The sequence below is a fragment of the Phoxinus phoxinus genome, assembly GCF_949152265.1.
Source record: "Phoxinus phoxinus genome assembly, chromosome: 1".
NCBI classification, from domain to species: Eukaryota; Metazoa; Chordata; class Actinopteri; order Cypriniformes; family Leuciscidae; genus Phoxinus; species Phoxinus phoxinus.
In genome coordinates, this window is record NC_136876.1 from 16981491 (window position 1) to 17007773 (window position 26283).

At 39.6% G+C, this 26283-nt stretch overlaps 2 protein-coding genes across 31 annotated transcripts in view; one reads left to right on the forward strand and one right to left on the reverse strand.

Moving 5' to 3' along the window:
* Positions 1-11841: 11841 nt before the first annotated feature.
* Positions 11842-17829, forward strand: nme4 (NME/NM23 nucleoside diphosphate kinase 4). Its single transcript, XM_079631423.1, has 5 exons — positions 11842-12148; positions 14472-14602; positions 14676-14777; positions 15116-15228; positions 16845-17829. Exons 1-5 carry the CDS (start codon positions 12034-12036, stop codon positions 16963-16965), a joined length of 582 nt encoding a protein of 193 aa, XP_079487549.1. The 5' UTR covers positions 11842-12033; the 3' UTR covers positions 16966-17829.
* Positions 17830-21845: 4016 nt separating this feature from the next.
* nfixb (nuclear factor I/Xb) overlaps positions 21846-26283 on the reverse strand; it is a 192487-nt gene continuing 188049 nt past the window's right edge. For 15 of the 30 annotated variants that reach the window (XM_079631820.1, XM_079631831.1, XM_079631835.1 and 12 more), the window contains one exon: positions 21846-25151. Coding sequence is in view for 15 of the 30 variants with exons in the window: in XM_079631819.1 (XP_079487945.1) it covers positions 25137-25151 (15 nt within the window). In the remaining 15 variants the exon portion in view is untranslated. The remainder of the gene's footprint in view (positions 25152-26283) is intronic. The other 15 variants (XM_079631819.1, XM_079631848.1, XM_079631821.1 and 12 more) reach the window with 1 other exon arrangement.

Genomic DNA, 26283 nt, shown 5'->3' on the forward strand with positions numbered 1-26283 from the left:
ATATACTTTTGAAACACATAGTTAAAAGTAGCAGCTACATGTGTGAACGGTTGTTACTAAACTAACATTAGCAGTTAGGTGAAGCACAGCTTACCTTTGTCCGGATTAACGTTACTGTGTTCCCACTGTTTTGCCGGCTTTATGATCTGCAGCTCCTGAACCCACCCATTGGTGAACTGTAAGTTACATGCGACTCCAATGATTTGTAGCTTCGGAACTGTTCTGAGGTGTAGGCGCTCACAAAACAAACTAGGTAGCCGAAGATATCGGTTATGCAAACCGGCGGCAGCAAGTCGTTGTCGGTGCTCCACTCTTTTTTTCCAATTTCATATGGATCCAAACCGTTAATAGTACCGGTTTTGTCCACATACCGGTCCCTGGCTTCCTTATTTAGTGTATCACGGTAAATTCCGCATCCTTTTTGGGATTTTAACATCTTTTTTCTTTCTTCCAACTCTGCTTCTTCTCCTCGTTCCACTTGCTGTAACGTTATGTCAGAGAATGTCTAATAAGGGGAGAAGGTTCACTCTCGCTACACTTCCGGCTTCTGACTGGTTGCAGTTCCACTCTGATTCCATATGAGGGCGCTCACAGGACGAGTGCAGAATGAATGGAGGTCTATGGAGCTATACCCCTCAAAATCCACTTTTCTCAAGATATAATTTTTTGTCTAGTAATTTGAATGTTGTATTCGAAAGGAGATGCAAAGAAATTGCACATTGCTGGGTGTTAGATTTTTTAGAGTCACTTATTTGCTTTAAAAAGTCTTTCAAAATGTCAATGACGTCATACACATCGTACGACCAGAGATACTGCTTTACGGCAATCCTTCAGTCACTGTGGTGCTTTCGCGCTCTGCACTTTATTTTCTCTCGAGGCATCGCCAGCACAGCTGACACAGGTAAACACACGTGCTAGAAGAGTTTCTGCTAGAATACATTCTGTTCCCGCTTCGGATGCCATGATGCCATCAAGCGGTATCTCTGGTCGTAATCAGTCCTTCACTGACCAATCAGCGTTCATTAGCAGAATGCTAGCGTGTTATGAGCAACAACAACTCAACCTGTAAGAAATCGAAAGGACATAAGTACTCGTTCATTCAATTTTCGATCTATAACCCATGTTGAACTTGCCAAACCTACAATCAAATCTGAGATTTCTCAACGGCAATCGGCTGAAAGGGACACATTTAGCCGTCTAGCCCCATAGACTCCCATTCATTTTGCACTCGGGGGTGATCGCCCCCAGTGGAACTCTGGTGGAACTACAACCAAAATTCGGTACAATAGGACTTAATAGGGAGTGAACAGGCTCTCCGTAGACGGGCTCTGGTTATGTTTACATTCGCGAGGCCATCAACATGGCCGCCACGCCAAGTATGACGTCACGACGCCCAAGCCCTATTACAATTCACTTGTTGTAGCCTAGTACAGCCTACAGAAGTTAATGAAAAGTTTATGATAATATTAATATTAAAGTTGTACCGGCAAAAGTGCGTGTTCAGTGCTGTTCGCGAGTGTCACGAGTCACCACCACAGCAATTAGCTAACCACGTTTCTGGTAACCTAACGTTACAGCTCCTGCACTGGGATTCAAGCTGGTTGAAACCATTCTAGAACAGCGGCGAAAATGTAAAAGTAGGCTTTATACATTTTAATAAATAATTTTATTGAAACGGGTACTTTTACTGCGCAAAGAGACATTTCACCCGCTGACCGCTGGTACTTTCACTTTTGCCTCAGAGACACTTTATGTCCTATAAATGTGTCGTAATAATCCGCGCAGATTTCAGTTGACGATTCTGTTTAAAGTTATTGTAGGGTGCTGCCCCTTTAAGGACGTTGTTCTGTGTGCACATGTGATCGCCTAGGTAGAAAAAAAAGAACTGAACTGAACCGAACTGTGAGAAAGCCATGTTGATGCTCATGCCGATTTTCTAATATTCTATAACAATTCAGATAAAACCTTAATAGTCTAAACTATATATTCCCAGCGTGGTGAGTAACATTTTGTTGTTATAAGTGTATTGATAAAACTATGAAGATCGCTATTTGCGATTAGCGCCTAAACGCCTAATGCTATATTAGTTTGTTTATTATATTTGGTTTGATATTTATAGTTTAAATTTCCTATTGAAATATTCATGCAATATATGTTGTATTTGTTTGTTAATTAGAGTTTATACGTGTTGTAATAGCCTACAGAGACTGTTTTATAGAAATCTGTATTGACAGTTGTATCACACATATGTGATAGTTTCATGCTAATATATCACATGTGATATTTGCTGTACCGGATATCTTTGATTTATAAGTATATACTTTAGTTTAATGTTTATCATCTAAGCAGATGTTATGTTTGTAGAAATTTATTGGGAGAAGTGAAAATTACTAATTGTGAATTGTTTGTGTTTACAGTTTGACCGCGCACATACACAATACTTCCAACTACAACTAAAATGCAACAAAAAATTTAATGTGTATATTGTGAGTTCTGCACAAGAGGAATAAAGAAAACCAAAAACAAGATTCAAATTAATGTTATCATTTTATGGGTAACATTAAAGTCAAACACGAGGAGTTAAAAAGATTAATGACAACATGGACCAAGATTCAGAAACAAGTGTGACTCCTGATCAACAACAAAAATGTCTCAAGCGTCAACGTGGAAGTGCAAAGGCTACAGTGACACGCTTGATGACACAGATTACAACTTCTATGAACTGTAACCAGTCCAAAGAAGTGGAGATGAAAGTTGCTGCTTTGGATGAGGCTGTTTTGCGGTTTAATGAGATTCATGACATGTACCATAAAACATTAGAAGATGATGATGATCTTGATGCTTCTAAGGGCTATTTAACATCGGTCCTGCGTGATGTTCAAGACTTTCAGCACACAGTCTTGAGCTGGTTTGAGGACTTTAAGCCATCAATGGAGGATCCAAACATAGAATCTTCAGATGCACTTAATTTCCAAGAGGAAGAGTCAATGTTTGATGAAGCCGTTAAATCTCCAATGTCTTCTGTAGACCAGCTGTCTACCCAGCTTCAAGGGCTGCAAAATCTAAGACAGAAAGAAAAGGAAGAGTTTTCCAAGCTCATTGCTCGACAGGAAGAGCGATTGCGTGCAGAGTTTAAATTACAACTTCAGCATGCAGAATTTGAAATGGATGGACTGAAAAGCTTACTGAAACTCAAAGATGCTGAGATGGAGGAAAGTCGTCGAAAGGCTGAGTTAACAACAACAGATAAAGACTTTTCCACTCCTGTCTCAGGTAACCCATCCCTTAACTTTCGTTCCTCACTTTCAGCAGTGAACGAGAATTCTTTATGCCAACTACTAGACCTGTCAAGGCAACAATATCAGTCACACATCGATTCCATGCATCTACCACCAGTTGACATCATCAAGTTCGATGGAGAACCCTTAAAGTACTGGCAGTTCATGAGATTGTTCTCCTCTGTGATTGATAAAGAGACAGTGCCAGATCAAGAGAAACTCACTCGACTGCATCAGTACACTGTCGGCCAAGCTAGAGATGCTATCTCACATTGCTTGTACAACCCCAACTCTAGCCTGGGCTATGCTGAAGCCATGGCTATTCTGAAGAGACGTTTTGGCAATCCATATGCAATATCACAAGCATGGGTTGACAAGGTGCTTAATCACAAAGACATTAAAGACAACAAGCAGTTGCAAAGCTTTGCGGACATTCTGTGCAGCTGCCGAGACACTTTAAAGGCAATGAAGTGTGAGGAAGAGCTGAATGGTGGACGCACTTTGCTACAAATTGTTGAAAAGCTACCTGAAGACATGAAGAAAAGGTGGCTCACAATAAACTATGAGATCATCAAGTCTGGTCGCTTGCCAAAGTTAGATGACATAGTCAGTCTTGTTCAATCAGAAGCTGCTAAGAGAGCAGATCCTATCTTTGGGAATCTCCTTAGCTCTGCCAGTCGAAATTCTCCAGCAAGTTCTAAACCAAGTACTAATTCAACTTTCAATAAGAAAAAGCAGACATTTGCAACAGTGTCAGTTACCAATGAATACACCACACCAAAGACATCAAGATTTAAGTGTCCAAAGTGCACTGATGGACACTTTCTGAACCAGTGTCAAGCCTTTAGAGCTCTGTCCGTTCAAGAGCGTTTGGCCTTTGTTCAACAAAAGCAACTCTGTCTGAACTGTTTCATGAAAGGTCATCGCAGCGCTGTCTGTACTCGCAACTGGGTATGCAAGGTGCCTGGATGTGGGAAAAAACACAACAGTTGGCTGCACTCTGCCATCGTAGCTTCTAACAACGACGACAAAAGCCAATCTACTAATCAAGCTACTGGAGGTGAGCCAGCTGCTGACCCACCTCAAGCCATTCAAGCACATGCCACTAGAAAGTGCATTGAAGCAAGTCGAAAGAAGATTGCACTTCCCATCTTGCCAGTAGTGGTTTCAGACAAACACAATCGATTCTCTATGAATGTCTTTGCTTTGCTTGACAGTGGTTCTAATGGGACCTTTGCTTCTAAGAAGTTAGTTCACGCTCTTAAATTGGAGTCACGCAAAATGAACATTAAACTAAACACCATGGAGACCAAAAATCTCAACGTAGTCACCTTAGCAGTGGACCTACGAGTTGAAGATGCTCAACAAAGGAACTCTTACCTGATGAAAGGAGTGCTCTGTCGGGATCACCTGAACATAAGTCTAGACAACTTTGTCACACAGCATGAGGTGTTCCAGTGGCCGCACTTGAAGGAAATTGCGGATGAAATCAGTTTACCTGACGTTGATCTAGCTGATGAGGTTCACCTGCTGATAGGGCTAGACCAACCAGACATACTTGCTCCTCGTGAGACACGCTGCGGTGAGTCAGGCGAACCTTATGCGATTCTAACTGGACTGGGGTGGACACTTCATGGGCCAGTAGCAGATGGTTCAACATCTATTTCTGCCAATTTCATTCAAGCTGACCACTCTCTACAACAAGCTGTTGAAAGATTTTGGAAACTGGATGATCCAGTGCATGTGAACAATGACTCACTGTCAGTAGTCGATGAGCAAGTTGTGGATCTATGGAACAAGCAAGCAGTCAAAGAGAAAGGTCATTATACACTACCAATCCCTTTCAAAGAACATCCACCACGACTGCCCAATAACTACGGAATGGCCAAACATCGATTAGACCTTCTAGGAAAGAGGCTAAAGAAGGATCCGATTTTGCATCACAAGTATACAGAAGGTATCAGAGACTCTTTGCTGAAAGGATATGCAGAAGAGGTCATTGACATTAACAGAGACGATGGTTGTGTGTGGTACCTGCCACATCATCCGGTGATACATCCGCGCAAGCTGGAGAAGGTTCGTATTGTCTACGATTGTGCGGCACGGTACCAAGGTACTTCGTTGAATGATCATATTTACCAAGGCCCAGACCTTACCAATAAGCTACTAGGAGTTCTTCTCAAGTTTAGGCAAGAACCCATTGCTCTGAATGCAGACATCGAGAGCATGTTTTATCAAGTCCGAGTGCCATCTGATGAAAGAGATGTGCTTCGCTTCCTGTGGTGGGAGGACAACGACCCGGACAAACCACCTAAGCATTACCGTATGATGGTTCACCTTTTTGGAGGTGTCTGGAGTCCTAGTGCTGCTAATTTTGCCTTGCAACGAGTGGCTGAAGACAACCGTGGAAGCTTCTCTAATGACACCGTGGAAACCTTGAAAAGAAATTTCTACGTCGACGACTGTCTTAAGTCGGTACCAACAGTGGAGGTAGCCATTAAACTTGCTTCTGAACTCCGTGAGCTACTCAACTGTGGAGGCTTTAGATTAACCAAATGGTTAAGCAATTCTAAGGAAGTGATGAAATCAATACCAGCTGACGATTGGGCAAAGTCATTACATGAGGTCAACCTTGACCAGGAGGATTTGCCATTTGAACGAACACTGGGTGTCCTTTGGGATGTTGAAAGAGATTGCTTCACATTCGATGTCAAAGCAGTGGACAAACCTGCAACAAAGAGAGGAGTATTGAGCACTACCAGTTCCATCTATGATCCTTTAGGATTTGCAAGTCCATTTGTGCTCAAGGCAAAAGCAATGTTTCAAGAGTTATGCCGCATGAAAGTCGACTGGGATGAGAAGGTTCCGGTGGACATAGCAGCACAGTGGCGCAGATGGTTAAATGACTTGCCTCTGTTGTCTGCGCTAAAAATTCCGAGATGTCTCAGACCAACTTCCACTAGTTGCTTGTTAGCGACCCAGCTCCATCACTTTTCCGATGCTTCGGAACTGGCTTACGGCGCTGTTTCATACATCAGGATTGGCGACACTTGCAGGCTGGTGATGTCAAAGGCCAGACTTGCACCGATCAAGCCAATTAGCATACCGCGTCTGGAGCTACTTGCAGCTGTAGTTGCTACGGAGCTGGACCAGCATATCAAGCGCCACTTGGAGATTCCAATCGAAAAGACTTTCTTTTGGTCAGATAGTACCATCGTACTTCAGTACATCAACAACAAGCATTGTCGTTTCCAGACATTTGTCGCCAACCGTATTTCAAAAATACATGAGCGTTCAGAACCATGCCAGTGGAGACACATTGACTCTGCTTCTAACCCTGCGGATGATGTCTCTCGAGGAATGACTATGGGAGAGATTTTGTCGAGTGAACGATGGGTATCTGGTCCGCACTTTCTTCAACTTGAGGAGGAACATTGGCCTGCTCAACCCATCATAAATGATTTGCCAGAGGAAGCAGAAGTTAAAAGAGCCAAAGAGGTCTATGCAGCTAGCATAAAACCAAACCAAGTGATGAAAAATGCAGTGGACAGACTACTGGAACGATACTCCAGTTGGCATCGATTGAAAAGGGCTACTGCTATCCTGTTGCGTGTCAAGGCTTTGTTACGCAAGAAAACAAGTGTGCATCTATCCAACCCTCTTACTGTAAGTGAGCTCCAACAAGCAGAATCAGCCATTCTCAATTACACACAAACTGCATCTTTCGGATCTTCTCAAGCAAAACCCAGTTCTCTTCTCAAGCTTAAACCCTTTGAGGATGAAAACAACCAACTCCTTCGTGTGGGAGGCAGATTAACAAATGCCCCAATTCCCTTTGAGGCAAAACATCAAGTGATCCTACCTAACAATCATCACGTCACCCATCTGATTATCAGTCACTATCATCTTCGCCTGGGTCATGCAGGTCCAGAGCGAGTACTTGCAGAAATTCGTCAACGTTTCTGGATTCTAAAGGGACGTACTGTCATTAACCGAACTCTCAAGTCATGTCTACAGTGTCGCAAGTTAAGAGCTAAGCCGCAAACTCAGCAAATGGGGGACTTACCTGATTCTAGAGTGACACCAGGTGAGCCTCCATTCACTCGTGTGGGCACAGACTACTTCGGGCCATTCTTGGTTAAGAAGGCACGCAGTGAGCTCAAGAGGTACGGATGTTTGTTTACATGTCTCACTACGAGAGCAATCCACTTGGAAGTTGCGCACACCCTCGATACTGACTCGTTTATCAACGCCTTACAGCGATTCATCTCCAGGAGAGGCCCACCCACGGAAATACGATCAGATAACGGGACTAATTTCGTCGGTGGATTACGAGAGTTGCGGAAAGCCATCAGTGAGTGGAATCAACAAAGGATTTCAGATTACTTGCTACAGCACAATGTAAAGTGGATCTTCAATCCACCTGCCGCCTCCCACATGGGTGGTGTTTGGGAGAGGCAAATTCGCACCGTTCGTTCCATTCTAAACACTGTCCTGTCACAGCAGGCACCAGATGACGAAGGTTTGGCAACACTGTTTTGCTGCGTTGAGTCTATTGTCAATGGTAGACCAATCACTAAACTATCAGACGACCCATCAGATCCTCTACCACTCACACCAAATCATCTGTTGTTGCTTCGTTCAGGTCCAACTCTACCTCCGGGAGCCTTTGTAAAACAAGACCTTTACCGACGCAGATGGCGCCAGGTGCAATATCTGGCAGATGTCTTCTGGTGCAGATGGCTCAAGGAATACTTGCCTGCACTGCAACAACGCCAAAAATGGCTGCAACCAAAGAAAAATCTTCAAGTTGGAGATCTTGTGCTTATTCTGCATGAGAACACACCACGCAATCACTGGCCTCTTGGTCTGCTTACTCAAGTCTATCCAGGTGCAGACGGACTTGTGCGTACTGTGGAAGTGAAAACACAGGCAGGTGTCTTCATCCGTCCTGCAGACAAGATCTGCCTCCTGGAAGCCAGTATTCTCAATTGAATTAGTTTGACACATCACCCTTACTTTGTTTGAATGACCTGTTTGGGTCATTGGGGCCGGGATGTAGGGTGCTGCCCCTTTAAGGACGTTGTTCTGTGTGCACATGTGATCGCCTAGGTAGAAAAAAAAGAACTGAACTGAACCGAACTGTGAGAAAGCCATGTTGATGCTCATGCCGATTTTCTAATATTCTATAACAATTCAGATAAAACCTTAATAGTCTAAACTATATATTCCCAGCGTGGTGAGTAACATTTTGTTGTTATAAGTGTATTGATAAAACTATGAAGATCGCTATTTGCGATTAGCGCCTAAACGCCTAATGCTATATTAGTTTGTTTATTATATTTGGTTTGATATTTATAGTTTAAATTTCCTATTGAAATATTCATGCAATATATGTTGTATTTGTTTGTTAATTAGAGTTTATACGTGTTGTAATAGCCTACAGAGACTGTTTTATAGAAATCTGTATTGACAGTTGTATCACACATATGTGATAGTTTCATGCTAATATATCACATGTGATATTTGCTGTACCGGATATCTTTGATTTATAAGTATATACTTTAGTTTAATGTTTATCATCTAAGCAGATGTTATGTTTGTAGAAATTTATTGGGAGAAGTGAAAATTACTAATTGTGAATTGTTTGTGTTTACAGTTTGACCGCGCACATACACAATACTTCCAACTACAACTAAAATGCAACAAAAAATTTAATGTGTATATTGTGAGTTCTGCACAAGAGGAATAAAGAAAACCAAAAACAAGATTCAAATTAATGTTATCATTTTATGGGTAACAGTTATTAATAACAAAACATGAATTAATGAGAAAGAAAAGAACAGGATGTGCTTTATATTGAAAATAAAAATTAAAAGCGCGATAAGTCGCGAAAGAGAACTGAACTGACAGGACGTTGCGCGCGCGCTCCGACCGCAACACGGACAAGCAAGCACAGTAGCCTTTGTTTTCGGTGTCACGCCTAAACGGCCAAATAAACACAGAAATATTTCAAAATGCCAAGTCGAGTATTCACGTAAACACAGCAGATGTAAATACTGTGTGCATTCACTCTCTCTCACACACACACACGCACACAAAAGAGGATTTATGCTCATCACTTGGTAACTCAACCTCACAGTGAAAGCCCTGCACAATTAATTCCAACGCAACTTATTTATTGTTTGCTGAATATTTGTTTGAATATTTGTTGTCTATGGACCGTTTTTTGATAAAAAATGCATTATCCAAAAATGAAAAAATGTCTCTTTGGTCAAAAAGGTTCCCGACCCCGGTGCCTTTCACAGACATGTAACGTAGCTACGTTAAAGCTGCAGTCCGGCACTTTTTTGTGTTTAAAAATATCAAAAAAGACATTTTTGAAAAAAAACGTAACCAGCCAGTGTTCAAAACGATCTGCTTGCCTTACCTCGATTCAAAACGGTAAGCTTGTAATAATGATTTTAATTCCAGTGGTACTGGTGGATTTCCGCGGGAATTTCGAGCATGTCTTTGCGTCATTACGTCACTTCTGTACACATAGAGAAGGAGTCTCGGCTAGTCGGCTATTATAGCGTGTGTGGATGATGGTGGAGATTTAGCTTAGCACTTGGTATGGCGGATCCCGGAAGTTTAAAGCGACAATCACCAGTGACAACTGGAGATTCACCAGTTGTAAAACACAAAGACTTCGGACTTCAGATTGGCTACAGAAAAAATATATTTTTCACGTTTTGACGTGATATAAGCAATCGTTAGATTTAATCAGTATGATATAGCCTACTGCAATGCTTCCCCCCACCCCCCGAATTTGGTCAGAACAAAAGTGAATGTTACTTACTTGTTCAGATGACATTTTCCGATGAAAATTCTAATGTTGACACTTTCAAAAAGTATACTCTGAGATTGCTGATGAAAGTACAATATCCACAGCGACGCGACAGCCTCATTACATTGTGTTCATCCGCGCTGTTTCATGCCGATTTACTACCCACGCACAGTTAATAATTCCGCGAATAACTGCAATTGCAGATTTCGAACAGAGATGGCGACAAAGAGGAAAAACGACGGACTGCAGCTTTAAGTTAGTCACACAAAGCGCTTTATTACATTCACTTCTCACCACAAACATACATTTGCATACACAGATATCATTCATCATTAATACAAAGTACTCCGTTAGTATCCATAACTGACATAGGCCTAATCCACAGCAAAACTTCTGTGAATAGATACCTTTTTGATTGACCTCGGGCTTAGCCTTCGGTTTGTTTTACCCTTCGAACATGGCGGCGGCTTGTTGCTATGCAAGTCACATGATTTGTGACGTAACGCCGACCAAGAGAATGTCTATGGTCTCGATCGCCCCCCCGGTGGCTGGTCCTAGTATTGGTCATAAACCCCGCCTCCCCGTGTTATTCAACGGGACGTGAGAACTAAACAATTAAATTACACTTCAAATATCTTTTTTCCAAAGGTGGTTTCTAGGACATTGCATTCGGACCGAACATTTTATGGTCCTACACCTTCCTACAAAGATGATATACATATACATATAAATAAATACATTTAGAACACTTAACTTAGTGATTGCTATCCGGATGTGAAGATACTTTCAACCAGCATACCAAAAAAATTCTGGACCAAAGCGCCTACCCTGCCTTTAACGTCAAGTAACGAGATCCTGTAGTAAAGTGTTACCAGGAATCCTATTACACTTCTCATTCCAGTTTGATGTCACTGTTTACATCAGCTTCATGTGAGGCAAGTTGAGGCCATGTTCTTGGGACGAAATACTTTTTTGTTTTCTTAGCCGTGCTTAGTCTTAAAATAGCCATGTTAATTACACATGCACCTTGAATGTCACTTAGAACGAATGAGATTAAATGAAGTGATATACTGGTAAAGTATGTAAACCGTGACCTCTAGTGGTCAATGATGATGTATATTTACAATCCCCACGTCATTCATAAAGATTTAAGACTACTGGAGAAAAAATGCTAAGTTTAGCTGAACGTTAAAGTAGCCTATCTTAATAACACTAACTGAATCATTTGTAATACACTTTCTCTGCTGTCTGTCTCACATGATCAGTGATCAAGGGTAAAAGTATTCACGCATAGCCTATACATTTCTACTATGTGATAATGGTTGAACCGTCTTTTTGAAATTATCAAAAGTAGTCAGTTCTATTTGTGTTTGTTCTCCAAAGGCTAACATTTATTGTTTTGTCTCCCTGCCAGCAATCGATTAATGTGTGTTTGTCTTTCGACCTCTCACTTTTGGGGCAGAATAGCAGAAACAAAATGTCCCCTGAAATTAAAATTAAATCTGAAAAAAAAATATATTTCTAGAGAATAAAAATAATTTAAAGAGCAAACTGTTAATTCAGTTCCGTTTTTTGTTTAACTGTCTTTTTCATATGGTTAACTTAAATGCATATTTGTGCGTCTTTCATGGGTCTCCAAACAGGAAATGGTGTTAATTAAGAGGCCGTGTTTGTGCACGTGATGACCGGTAATTACACTGTATTTATTGCGGGTCTCTTCTTCCCATGACACACACACACACACACACACACACACACCATCTGAACATATACTGTGAGTAGTAGCTTGACTTTGACCTGTCAGGTGAATGACCGCGCGCGCGCGTATGTGTAACGGTCCGGGGGTTAAAAGTATCGAACAGCTCTTAAGTTTCGGAGTTGTAAAAGCGCTGCTCGGTGAAGTTTTGAGAAGAGCTTGACCTCGAAATGAAGATGATGTTTGTGAGATTTGCCTTCGGCGTCCACGGAGCGCGAGCGGCCACACTGAGTTCCACGCGCGCTTTGGGACACGGGCACGCGCGCAGCCTCAGCAGTGACACAGGTCTGTTTACATCCATCTCTCTCTGTGTGGAGCAGGAACCGGTTTTATTGCAAAAAGTGCTCTTTATGGAGAAGGTTTAGGACAGGGAAAATTAAAAGTACCATGACAATATCATTTTACTGGACGTTTAGTACCATGGTAAATAGCCTACATTTCAGTACCGTTGTATTAGATTTGATTGCTATTTCATGGTAGGCCTACTTTTTGTAAGGCTGGTTTTGGAAACATTTCATAGAAACCATTGAAATACCTCGACTTAACTTACCAAGATAATACGCCACGCTGTAAATAGGCCTAAACGAATGTACCACGGTATATAACCATTCTGATATCAGTACTGTATTTTGTTACAGCCATTACAAATATATATCCAATTATATTTTTAAATCAAGTTTTATCTATAGGATAAAAGTATATGTGCTCTGTTTCACTACTTGCTCTGTCCTCAGGCGATCAGTGATTGGTTAATTGTGTTATTGTGTCCTCACGTGGATGAGTGCTGACTACATTAGGAGCTCGTGCAAGTTGTCGTCTCACACTTAATAGATTTAGTTGCACAGGTCAAAAGTACAGTGGCTTTCTGCATCACACACTGAAACTGAAATCAAAGACACAAACTACACATGAGCATAAAAACACTCATCTCAAACTTGAAACACCAACTGTAATCCACCAAAAAGCACATTATTTGCATTGATATCATTGTAATTCGAATTGTTTTTCACATGTATTAAATATATTTCAGTTAAATGAAATAAAGCTGAAAAAATTTTAACTAAAGGAAAACAAGAAATGTTGCCTTGGTAATAAACTAAAATAAGTTTGTTGAAGCACTAAAATTATTAAATAGAAATAGGCCTACAGTAGTCAACATTTGAAGTGGATCAAAACATTTAATCAGTTACATGAATTTTGAACAATACTAGCTATACCTGTTCTTGTCTTAGGACAACTTTGATGAACTTTTTGATCCACTTCAAATGTTGACTACTGTTAATACATCTACATCTTAAAAAGGCCGGTTAGACCTGACTAACTGGTGACCTCGAACGCCCTCTTCACAGTGCGTGTGATTGGTCCGTTTGAAGGCCAATCAGAGTGTTGTATTGAATGCATCTTGGCAGCATATGGGGCTCAAACTGAACACATTAATGTGTGTGTGTGTGTGTGTGTGTGTAACCAGGTTAATTTGATCAAGCTTCAAGGAACGACTAAGTGATCACGTCTCTCACGTTTGCAGGAACTTTTCTTAATAGAGACTGTTAATATTCCTGTTAGAGATGGTCAGGCGATACACGTCATCTCCCTGATGATATAAGATGAAATATCACTCTATTCCTGCAATGAATATTCAAAATGCTGCATTGACATTCTGATTTATAAAATGGCAGATTGTCATTATAATCAAGCGTAGCGTCAGTTCTGGCAGGTTAGTCAAGCTCGCATCAGCTGACTCTCAGCTGATCCACGTCTATAGGAATACGACTCATATCACTGATATAAGCTCCTTCAGTATTATCAGCAGCTGTCGCGTTTCTCAGGAGCGAATTACCCTCCTCCATCCCCAGCTCCTCCTCTCGTCAGTCAAGATTTGGCATTCTGTTTGCCCTTCAATCAGAATAAATTCTCGAATTATGTTGCACTTTAAAATCTTGAATTAATGATATCTGCAATACATTCATGTTGGTTCTGTTCTGTTTATCCTAAGGGTGGTTATTGCTGCTCTTATCCATGCTAGGCTGCATGGCTGCGCAGGAAGTTCTCGCCCAGAACAGAACCATACCGCCAATCCTAACTATATGCTAATTGTCAGTCATATTTGACGATAGTGGTCCTGACAGAATTAGTTAACAAAATATCAAAGCAAGCACGACACTTGAAGCTAAATATGTTTTGGCATTTTAAATTTAACACAAAGACATCCAAATGTAGTCCAAATAAAAAATTTGCTTGATGGTGAAAGTAAGATATTTACACGTAAATAAGATCAAAATGACTTAAAATCTAAAAAGAAGTGCATCATTTTAAAGTCACAATGAAATCAAAATGGACTATTCTATTTTATTTTAAACAAAACGTTTGCCATTTTTATTATACAAGATTTATCATTGATCATCATTTGTTTTAATTCATGTGCACTTGTAAACTGTAAAATGAACCTCCCCTGGAAACGTCATTGTTTAATAGTGATACTCTTGTGTGTCTCACACTTGGGCAGTAGATGGCGCTGTTTGCTTAAATTTATTATTAATCAGAAAAAAGAATATTGTGTGTAGTCGCCATGGAAACTGACATGTATTGATATGTTTCTGAACCGCTGTAGATTTGTCGGGCATTAAAGAGCGCACTTTGGTCGCTGTGAAACCTGATGGCGTTCAGAGGCGTCTGATCGGTGACGTCATCAAGCGCTTCGAGCAGCGAGGATTTCGATTGGTGGGTCTGAAGATGCTGCAGGTGCGTGATTCACACACAACGTTCATGAGTGTGTGTGACGTGTTTGTACATCATGTGTCTGTGTGTTTTTCAGGCTTCTGACAAGCTTTTAGCTCAGCATTACGTGTCGCTGCAGAAGAAACCCTTCTACTCGAGCCTGCTGTACTACATGACCTCTGGCCCTGTCGTCGCCATGGTAGAGGAACCCCAGTTATGAATATCATACAACTGTAATACTGTTTCTGCAGGATGGAAATAAGAGTGCAAAACCCTAATGCATTTTACTAAATGTGTCCAACCAGAACATACTGTGTGCAATGCACTTTGATTTCCAATGTGATTAATGAAGATCCAAAAGCAAGTTTTACACAAAAATTGGTTCAAAATGCGAAATAACATTTAAAATGAAAACTAGATGCAATGCAACGAAGAAAAAGGTATAGCATACTACAGTTTTTAACTGTGTTCTTCAAACCGTTACACGTGTCGCACACTGTCATAAAGATTGAGTTGTTATGATTGTCTTGTTTTCAGGTGTGGGAGGGGCATAATGTGGTGAGGTCATCCCGTATGCTGGTGGGAGACACTGACCCTGCTGAAGCTTCACCTGGAACTATTAGAGGAGATTACAGCGTTCACATCAGCAGGTGCTTACATACACACACACACTCATTATGAATACTAGTGGACTGCACACTATATATATATATATATATATATATATATATATATATATATATTTTTTTTTTTTTTTTTTTGTTCAAATGTTATGTTCAATTATAAACTTTTTTTATTTTGTTTAAAGACTTTTTTTATAAAATAGATATAAAAAAAAGATATTCAAACAGTAGTGTACTACAGTATATATTTGCCACATGAGCTCACCACATTTCATGTTGTTAAATTGACCGAGTTGCATCTGATTATCATCTCAGAAATGTTTTTTTTTTTTTTTTTCAAGAACTCTTGGTAGTAGCATTTAAAAAAAAATCAAGAAAAAGATCTCGTAACACTTTACAATAAGGTTCCATTTGTTAACTTTATGATTAGTTAACATGAACTCACATTTAAAGTTACTTCTAGCATCTATTAATGTTTAATTAAACATTTGCAAACATTATTTTGGAGCTCTCTTACAACAGGTTTACACAAATCAAAGGTCAAAAACACTTTCATTTTCTCATAATATACATTGCACATCACCTCATTTTTCAAAGAGTCTGAAAACGGTTCGTTCGAAGATTGAAAATGCGTCTGAAACGCCTACTTCCCTTCTATATAGTACGCAAAAAACAGTATGTGAGCCGAGGAGTTTCCAAATTCATGGTATTCATAATAAAAGAGTGAGCGAAAAGTACCGAATGATCTACTACTTCTGACGTGAGCATACGATGGACACTTTACTACCGGTATCCCATGAGGCCACAGGAGAGGATTTATGATGAAACTGATACAGCACAACTGCCTTTTTATCTAGCAGAGTCTGTGATTGGTCAGATGACCATCTCTGAATTTAAGCTCTGGATCTTCCTCCGCACGATACGCAGTGATGGGAACAGTAACGATGGCGTCGGTTTTACCGTATCAATTCGAGTGCGAGTCCTCATCCTTTGGAAATGTAAAGTGGATTTGCTTTCACAAAGCAGAAAACAGCGTCTTCTCGACAACATGAACCAAACTCTTCCAGTCTCAGCTTCAACTGCAGTGTTTGAGGGTCAAAGTAAATGTTGTTTAAGAGCAACCAATGAAGACCATAGGCTGGCATTATGCAGATTTGTTACATTGTTACGTAGATATGTAACAGGAAGTGAGACTTTCTGTGGAATTGCTGATGACTCATTTTGCCAGTTTAGAATTGATTTTATTTTTATTTTTAGGAGACATTAACTTTATTTGTCGTGCACTTTGACCTTTGAAACCGACACACAGCTATATTATTCACTACATGAAAAGTAATATTCGAAAAAGCATAATAGGGGCACAAACAAAAGTTGTATCTGTTAATATGAACCAATGGACATGCGGCATGAACGGACATGAACTAACAATGAACGGCATTTTTACTTAGATGAATAAATAATACTGTAACAATTGTGCTGCTCACTGTTAGTTAATGCTTCTTAATGCATTAAATAACGGGACCTTATTCTAAAGTGTTACCAAGAATCTCAGCTGTAATTACGCGTTCAAACCCTGAACTTTTGCATGTACCTGTATGTGAGCGGCATGTATGCAATGACTTTCATGACTTATATTCCTTCAGAAATGTGGTGCATGCGTCTGATTCTGTGGAAGGAGCGGAGCGGGAGATCTCGCTGTGGTTTCACTGCTCAGAGCTCATCGACTGGGAGGGATGCGATCAGAAAAACATTTACTACATTTAAGAGAAGACGACAAATCTGTGTTCAATTAACTTGTCTGATCACCCTCAGCTGGGACGATTTCAGGTCAATTTCCTCAATAGCACATAAATGCTGATAATATGCAGTTTTTGACTGTAAGTGCACAAATTATGTACTATAATTTTTAAATGGTTGAATGTAAATAAATTTAAATGCTTTAAAAATAGTACTAAAAAAAACTTTGAGAAAATATTTACAAAAGGTGGCCTTGAATATTTTAAAAATGACTTATTTTCGCTGTGATGCACACGTACTAGTCAAAACAGACCAAATTTGAATGGCTCATAATTGTTTCTAAAAAGTTTCCATTTTTGTTACATTCTTTAACAACTGGCCACACACACAGTGCTTTAACTAACTTCTGTAAAAAAAAACTGAACACAAAGGAAGATATTTTGAAGAATGTCAGTAACCAAACAGTTAACTGGTCCCATTGACTAACATAGTATTTATTTTTCCTACTATGGAAGCCAATGGGACCAGTAAACTGTTTGGTTACTGACATTCTTCAAAATATCTTCCTTTGTGTTCAGCAGAGGAAAGAAATTCATACAGGTTTGAAACAACTTGAGGGTGAGTATATGATGACAGAATTTTCATTTTAAAGTGAACTATCCCTTTAATGGCTCACAATTGTTTCTAAAAAGCAATTTTGTGGCCACACACAGTGCTTTCACTGACTTCTGTAAACAATATACTTTAATGCTTCAAATAAATGAGTACTCACCTTTCAGCAGATGTTTGTGATCCGAACCCAATCCTTTGGGGGAAATTCATTAAATAATCATTTATAGACTGTTAATTTAACATGAAGAATGTATATTAAATACATACTTGCTGTGACCTAAAAATGGTTTGTTTGTGAATATATTTACACATTACATCAGAGCATGATCGATATGTTACTAAACCAGTGATTCTCAACATAGGAACAGACACTGAGATATCTATGTATATTATTTCTATGTTAGAACAAGTTGACTGTGCATCTGCAATAGACATTAGCAGATGATTTTCACAGCATTTAGTTTAGGATATGGTATTGCATATTGAGTTATACATGAAAACACAAACCAGCACATTATGACCTCTGAAAGGTTATCCCATCTCATCTGGAATTTATAGTTTGGTGGTTTTTACAGCCATAGGCCGCACAATGCTGGGACATTGTGTCATTGATTTGTAATGAACAGCTTCATAAAGACGGCGGACACGTCGACATGTCTAAAGCGGTCGAATGTGGCATCTACAGTATGTATACATTTCTACAGTTCTCATACTTTTTGACTCCACATCTTTTGGCCACACATCGTCCAACAACAGACGAAGACCGCTCGACTTTTCCAGTTGTTTGTGATTTTCGGGATACGTTTTGAAGACTTTTTCCCTTAAATTTCTGTCCAATAAAACATTTTAGAGCTTGGCATGACTAAAAAGTATCTTAATGTATAAATACACATATGGAGTTATAAAATACTATTAAAGAGGTGGTAAAATGCCCTTTTCACAAGATGTAAAATAAGTCTCTGAAGTCCCCAGAGTGTGTATGTAAAGTTTTAGCTCAAAATACCCCACAGATATTTTTATATACTGTAGCATGTTAAAGTTGTCACTTTTTGAGCAAAAACGCACCGTTTTTGTGTCTGTCCCTTTAAATGCAAATGAGCTGCTGCTCCCGGTACAGTGGGCGGAGCTTCAACAGCTTGTGTCCTTTTACCTCACACAGAGATGCAGTAAACATTTCAAAAACGTTTGGCCTTATGATGGAGAGACTCAAGAAGAAGTGACAACATGTAAAAGCAACAGGACATTTCTGAATGGTTAGTTGATGAATTTATGTAGCTTATGTGGAGTTAACTAGTTGTTGATTAGCATGATATTGTCATGATAATCTATAAATGTGTTCCCGGGGGCGGGGTTTATGTAAATTCTAGGGTTTGTGATGGGAGGATTCCTCCTAACCTGTTGTTTATGCTCAAACAGCAACATTACACACTAACTAAAGTTAGAAAAGTGAAATCATAATCAACCACCCCTTTAATTTACATGACATTTCCAGGTCTAGAAATCACACTTAAAAGGAGGCCACTTCATATTTGACAAGACCGTGGGAACCTTGGTTCTTCAGAGAAAATAAAAAAATAGTAGTTAAGAGGTGAATGAAGAAATACCTTGATTTTTGTCTTATTTTAATGCTTGTTTGGTCTTATTTTAAATAATCATGAGGCCCCCTTAGAAGTTCGCTGAGGCTAAACTGGATTTAAAGATCAAAATAACCACACGAGTCGTCTTTACAGTCAAGAACATCCTTTTATTCAATCAGTTAAAGGTGCTGCTCTTTCTTGTTTTTCTTATTATGGAAAAGAAATTGTAATCAACACATGCATTTCACCATGAGCTCTGGAAGGCGTGTGGGACTGAGACGGGCGCCGCTCGAGGAGTTCAAACCAGGGCCGAAGCCGCCGAGGGCTCGTGCTACTCTAAACGCATGCCCCGCTCAACAAAAGAGTACAAAAGTAAATACCAAAGAAAGAAAGAAAATGGACGGTCAGTACCAGGGAGGGACGATGAGAGCGCCAAACACGTGTCCGTCGCTATGGCTTTCACTTATTACAGTTATTAATAAATCGCAGCCAACGCGGACGCCGGCTTCACGCACTCGGGAAAGTGAAACAATTGCATATTTTGTTTGTGGGAGGAAGCAAGTTATCTTTAAGCCCACGTCGGCTTTTGCTGGTGAGTTTTCAAGTTAATTTTAGTCTCGCTCAGTTTTTATTTTTTTGTGTGGCGTGCGTCACTTTGGTCTAAAGGGTTTGGCTCGTAACGCTGGGCTTCGAAACTGTCTGTCGCTTTCCCTGGGCTGAAACCACTCCGTTTTTAAGGTGCTTTGTCTTGACAGGAACTTTTATTTTTGTATTATTTAAATTAAATATCTGGTCACGTACAACCACTCAAAAGGTGCATCATCAATACAGATTCTCAATGCAATATCAATACAAACAGATCATAGCAAATCAAATGAATTTGGTAACAAAAAAAGAAATAAATAGATCAAAAACTCGCCTAGTCTACCCCAGCGGTCGGCCTCTATCGCTCTCGCCGCCGAAGCGCCCATCCATCCGTCCATCGGACGGCCCACCAGAGCTCACCGGCGTAACTTGTTCACGTACATTAACTGTTCAATGGAGAAGCTGAAGAGATCGGTATGAATACAACGTGAAGCGTACAGACAGGAATAACATGTGAGCTAACTGCATTCTGCTCAGACAACATTTTTTTCTTACTCTTTTTTTTATTATTTTAAAACCCCTCCGTTCAGAGAAAAGGGGCACGGGGAAGGGCGATGGTTTTGCAACTATAGACTACTCCAGTGTCCAAAAGAGGCAGAAGACAAGATTACAGAGGAAGGAAAAGCAAGACAGAAAGTTTTTTTTTTTGTCATTTTTTTACAGTTTTCTTAATTATTCAACAATAAAAAGAGGAACTAAGTCACACCGATTTCCTTTAGTACTATATATACTGCTTTGAAGAAGTCGCGGAAGGAGAAATACAGAAGTTTGAAGGAGGGGACTTTTTTGTTTTGTTTTTTTAAATGTTTTTTTTGTTCTTTTTTTGAGATGGGCACTCAGGATTACAAGATGGTGTCTGTGAACAAAAGGCACTTTTTAGGGACAACCTTTATGATGCTCTGAGTCTAACACTAGATCACAAAACAAATATTTAGAGTCATTTACACAGAGGGCCAGGAGAGGGCGCTGCGAGTTCGGAGGGGGAGGGGTTCAGTTTCAACTCTCTCGTTCTGATTGGTCGCCAACGTTGTGTGGGGGTCTGTTTAGGTGAAGCTTAAGAAATATAGATTTTCACTCCCAAATCAAAATAAACGATATAGTGCATAAAGTATAAAAATTAAGCCTATTTTTTAGGACCATTGAGATTTTTGCACTGACTATTTTTGACAAAAAAAAAAAATTTGTATTCTTTTGTTTTTGGAGTGAAATATGACATGTTTTTGTAAGATTCACCAGTTTATCAAAATATAAAAAATAACATCACATCTCTTTATAGTTTCTAGCTTACGACGGGCATTTTAGTTTATTCCAGCTGCGTTAAAGCCTCTCCCATAAACAGGGAAGATCTTGTCATAACTTTCAAACGAATTTGAAATTTTCTACATACAAAAAGCCAGCAAATTTCCGGCGGGAAGTTGGTTAAGGACTACGGCGGTTCGGGCGACCCAAAGTATGGAAGTCCTACAAAACTGGAATGCATAGCGTGAAGTCAAAAATACCGCGTTTTAGCTTAGTAAAAACCGTAAAACCTCTTAGGACGTCGTCATTCCTCGATCGCTTCGGAGAAAAGGTTGGAGGAAAAATGCCTTTTGTCACAACCTTGACCACAATGAACCCCCTCCCCCCTTTAGTAAATATAAAAAGGAAAAAGAGTAATGTACGTGTTTCCCCCCCCCCCACCCCTAAAGTTTGCCTTGATAACACTTATTTTTTTGTCTTCTTATGTATAATAGAGATTGATCGTACTTTGATCCATAAAAAGCACCTGTTTTATTTAGTGATATATTCTGACGTGTCGCAAAAACAGCTGCTTCAGCCCTCCTAAGTTTTGAGAACAAATCATTACAAATGAACAATAAAAAAGCAGAAAAAAAAGGAAAGATTACAAAACAAATTCCCAAAACTTACAAAGACCGTTTTTTTCTCTCTCTCTCAATCGCTCTCTCTCTCTCCGCCCTGTAGTTTAGAGTCCCGGACAGCGTGGACTTTACTATAATAGAAGGATTTTCACCTCTACGCTTTCCTGTACACCCTAACAATGAGACAAACACAGTTTCTACCCAAGGCATTGCACATGGCTCAATCAACACACTTTATTTTGCAATAACAAATACTTCCTGTCCAAAACACAAAAGAAATCAAAAGCCGTGCATTTTTTTTCTCTCCCTACGCTATCAATAACGTTTTCCCACGGAAATCTGATTTCCGCCAGTTTATTTTTTCGCTCTAATTTATTAAGTGCAGAACTGGGTTTCGGGACTGGAACTTCTGATTTCTGATATATGATAACTCATGATCATGTCATACTTCAAAAAATAACTAGACTGCCACTGAGCTTATTAGGCAAATAAGAAAGAAAAAAATGTATATATAAATATATATGGATATATCCTGTATATATAAAGATGTTTGTAACTAGTGAGCTGACGCTTGTTATTTTTTTTTTTCTTCTCATAAAAATTTCACGCTCCTCTATAGCTTATATGCAAGAAAATAACCTGAATTCATGTTTTAACAAATTGCATAATGGGAATACAGAGGCACTTCCTTTGATTAGAAAAGAAAAGACCGTGTTAGTTTTCTAGCAAAGCGATGACACGGCCGCCGTCCGGCAACAATGCTTCCCTGCAGTGAGATACATGGTCAGGCAGTCCAGTTATTTAGTGAGGTTGTCCATTACAGCTGCGTTGAAAGCAAAACGTTTGTTTTATCAGCGGATGAAGCTACTGTAATTCACCCTAAAGGCTTCCCTTTGTAGTCAACCTGCGGAGGACAGTGCGTGTATGCGCATACTTTTATGACGGCCATGCCGAAACGTTACCCTAATGTTGCTGTCGAAGTGAATGGTAACGTCTAATAAAAGCGGCCCCCGAGCGGCCCACCTCCCTCTGAGCACGGCTATGATATGTCACACATTCTTTTGCTCCGCAGCGAGGTCGCGTGTTCTTGGAACAAGGACTTCTGGGAGTGTAAACAGGTACGTAAACAAAACACAGAAGTGGGCGTGTCTCCAGGGCCGTCTTTATTAGCGCTAATGAACTGGGGACTTTTATTATGCCTTGCTTGACTAGAATTTTGTTTTAAGTGCCCTACTTCTAATTAAGAGCTTTATGTTTTTAAACAAACAATTTAAAACTTATATTTCAGACATATGGCTTTAATTAAAAAATTGAGTTTGAAGTAAAAAGAATGCAATGATTATCGCAGATTTTTTTTTTTAAACAAAGGATTTTAAAATTGTAGCTCGGTCACATGGCTGTTAAGGTGCGTCACATTTATAGTTGCTCGGCGAAATTTCGCGGACGAAATAGCATAATTTAAATAGGAATCTACGCAAAGAATAACGGGGGCGAAAAATATCCCCAAGGAGATTTTACTTAAAATTTTTAACAATGAATTTAAAAGACAATGGCTTTAATAAAAAAAATAACAAAAATGGAAAAAAGAATGCAATGATTATCTCTGACGTTTTAAAATTCTAGCTCGGTCACATGGCTGTGAAGTAACGTTCACCAGGGTTGCCAAGTCTGTGGGAATTGGGTTTGACAAAGCATAAATATAATTTATGCTTGTATTGAAATATTGTATATTCTACCAAATGATAAAACTGTGCTAGATGTTGAGTTTTCTGAAGGAGAACTACTGGTAGAGAGCCTTTGAGCTGTTTTTATTTTATCACTACAATATAATGCTTTTCAATTTGCCTAACAGTGACTGTGAAATGTGTATTTTACGGATGGGGGTGACATATCGGTCATTAGGCTAGTTTTGGGCTGGTTTTGATTGACCATTGGGCTAGTTTTGAGCTGTTTCTGATTGGCCACTGCGCTAGTTTTGGGCTGTTTCTGATTGGCCATTGGGCAAGTTTTGGGCTGTTTCTGATTGGCCACTGCGCTAGTTTTGGGCTGGTTTTGATTGGCCATTGCGCTAGTTTTGGGCTGTTTTTGATTGGCCATTGCGCTAGTTTTGGGCTGTTTTTGATCGGCCATTGCGCTAGTTTTGGGCTGTTTCTGATTGGCCATTGCGCTAGTTTTGGGCTGTTTTTGATCGGCCATTGCGCTAGTTTTGGGCTGTTTTTGATCGGCCATTGGGGTAGTTTTGGGCTGTTTTTGATCGGCCATTGCGCTAGTTTTGGGCTGTTTTTGATCGGCCATTGCGCTAGTTTTGGGCTGTTTTTGATCGGCCATTGGGGTAGTTTTGTCACGAAGACCTGGCAACCCTGGCGGTCACTTTTACAGTTGCTTGGTGTAATTTCAAGGACGAAATTCCATTATTTATAAGCATTTTTAACAATCAATTTAAATCTTATATTTCAGACATGTGGCTTTAACTCAAAAAAAGATTTGAGTTTAAAATAATAAAATAATTCAATGATTATCTAGGACAAATTTTGCATTAAGTTCAAGATGGTCACACAAATCTGCTGCGTTGACCCGCAAATCCTGCACTTTGTACATAGTCAATAGTGTAGCGATACACAACGGACCTTTTTCGCCCACGAAATTTTGCGCAAGTGACAGCGCCTAAAGTGTGTGTGCTGGTTGGCATTCTTCGTCCTATAGGAGTACTAACTAAAATCTGGTGCTGTCTAGTTGGCACTAAGGGCCTGAATTGGACGTTTGTTTTATTAAAACGCTTCTGTCTGAGGCGTGAAAACGAGGACTTCCTCTGAGATGCGTCTCTGGGTAGCTGTAGTGTGAGGGGTTTGTTTTCTCCGCAATAAAATGTGCAAATAATGTCCGCTGTCGATCCCATTTTCAATAGTGCACATCAAACTAGTGTTCTTCGCATATTTGTAGTGCAATACTTCTGCTGTTCATAATTAGTTTAGTAATTGACCGAAACAGAAAAAAAAGACGTTTCTACTGCATGCTATTTAGCTACAAATGCTGCAAAACGTCTTCTGATGTGAAGTGACTTTTAGCTTCGCCTGTATGCTGAACGTCAGCATGTTTAAGTGTTTAGAAAACAAAAAACTGAAGTTGAATTAGTACAGATCTTCGATTTAGTTGTGTCTGAATCCTCACCACTGAAACTGTTGATAATCCCAGCCATTGTACACTACATCCTTGTTTCTGTCTCAGTTCATCAGGTTCTTCCTCTACATTGCCGTTGTTTTTCTGACGGTTCTTGCGAGATGCTGTAGGTGTGTGTCAGTCCGTCACCTCCTGCTGTGATCTGAACGTCTGTAACGGAGGTGGAGGAGCGGGCTTGACGGTTGGCAAATACAGGGTCGAACGTTTCCCAATCAGATTCTGCTCACGTTTCTTAGGGTGCATTTCAGGTCGGAGGGGATTTTCAAACAGGATTTTTTTTTCTCATAAAACTTCCAAATTGTGTCGACAGGTTGCAGGCAGGACCTCGTCAAAGGAACCATGACTATAAAACACACACACACAAAAGCACTGTTAGTGTTCAATCTGAAAATACACCAGCTCAGTGAGAATATTGTATTATTATAAAACTATTTGAGCAGAAAGAATTGGACTTCTTTTTGATCCAACAACCAGTATATTATCAAGGCCAATATTGCTCATATACTGTAGATTCTTACCATTTCTGAGGATAAAAATGCTATTCTAACTAATTTAAATCATTATAGGTTACATTATACATCTACTAATGAGTATTTAATTTTATAAACATTATATTTGAAAGCCTTAATTTAAATAACATTTAAAAATAAACATAACATAGGACTAAACTAACATTTCTCACATATCCATTTTTGTTTATCAGTCATAAACAACAATTACAGAACAGAAGTTTATTTGGTTTCAGATAACCATAATAAACGTCACATAAACATATTATAATTTCATAATTTGTTTATATTTTTTTTGCATAAATTTAATAAAATAGAAATACATGTTAAACTTAAAGCTGCAGTCCGTCGTTTTTCCTCTTTGTCGCCATCTCTGTTAGAAATCTGCAATTGCAGTTATTCGCGGAATTATTAACTGTGCGTGGGTAGTAAATCGGCATGAAACAGCGCGGATGAACACAATGTATTGAGGAGAACCTGTCGCGTCGCTGTGGATACTGTACTGTCATCAGCAATGTTAGAGTATACCTTTTGAAAGTGTCAACATTAGAATTTTCATCGGTAAATCTCATCTGAACAAGTAAGTAACATTCACTTTTGTTCTGACCAAATTCGGGGGGTGGGGGGAAGCATTGCAGTAGGCTATATCATGCTGATTAAATCTAACGATTGCTTAGGCTATATCACGTCAAAACGTGAAAAATATATTTTTTCTGTAGCCACTCTGAAGTCCGAAGTCTTTGTGTTTTACAACTGGTGAATCTCCAGTTGTCACTGGTGATTGTCGCTTTAAACTTTCGGGATCCGCCATACCTTGTGCTAAGCTAAATCTCCACCTCCATCATCCACACACGCTAGCCGGGGACTCCTTCTCTATGTGTACAGAAGTGACGTAATGACGCAAAGACATGCTCGAAATTCACGCGGAAATCCACCAGTACCACTGGAATTAAAATAATTATTACA

What these genes read in the sequence shown, in the direction of transcription:
- nme4 (XM_079631423.1), top strand. Translation starts at nt 12,034, where the DNA reads ATGAAGATGATGTTTGTGAGATTTGCCTTCGGCGTCCACGGAGCGCGA. An exon ending in TGGGTCTGAAGATGCTGCAG is followed by an intron (nt 14,603 to 14,675) that starts GTGCGTGATTCA and finishes TGTGTTTTTCAG; the next exon opens with GCTTCTGACAAGCTTTTAGC. An exon ending in CTGGCCCTGTCGTCGCCATG is followed by an intron (nt 14,778 to 15,115) that starts GTAGAGGAACCC and finishes TCTTGTTTTCAG; the next exon opens with GTGTGGGAGGGGCATAATGT.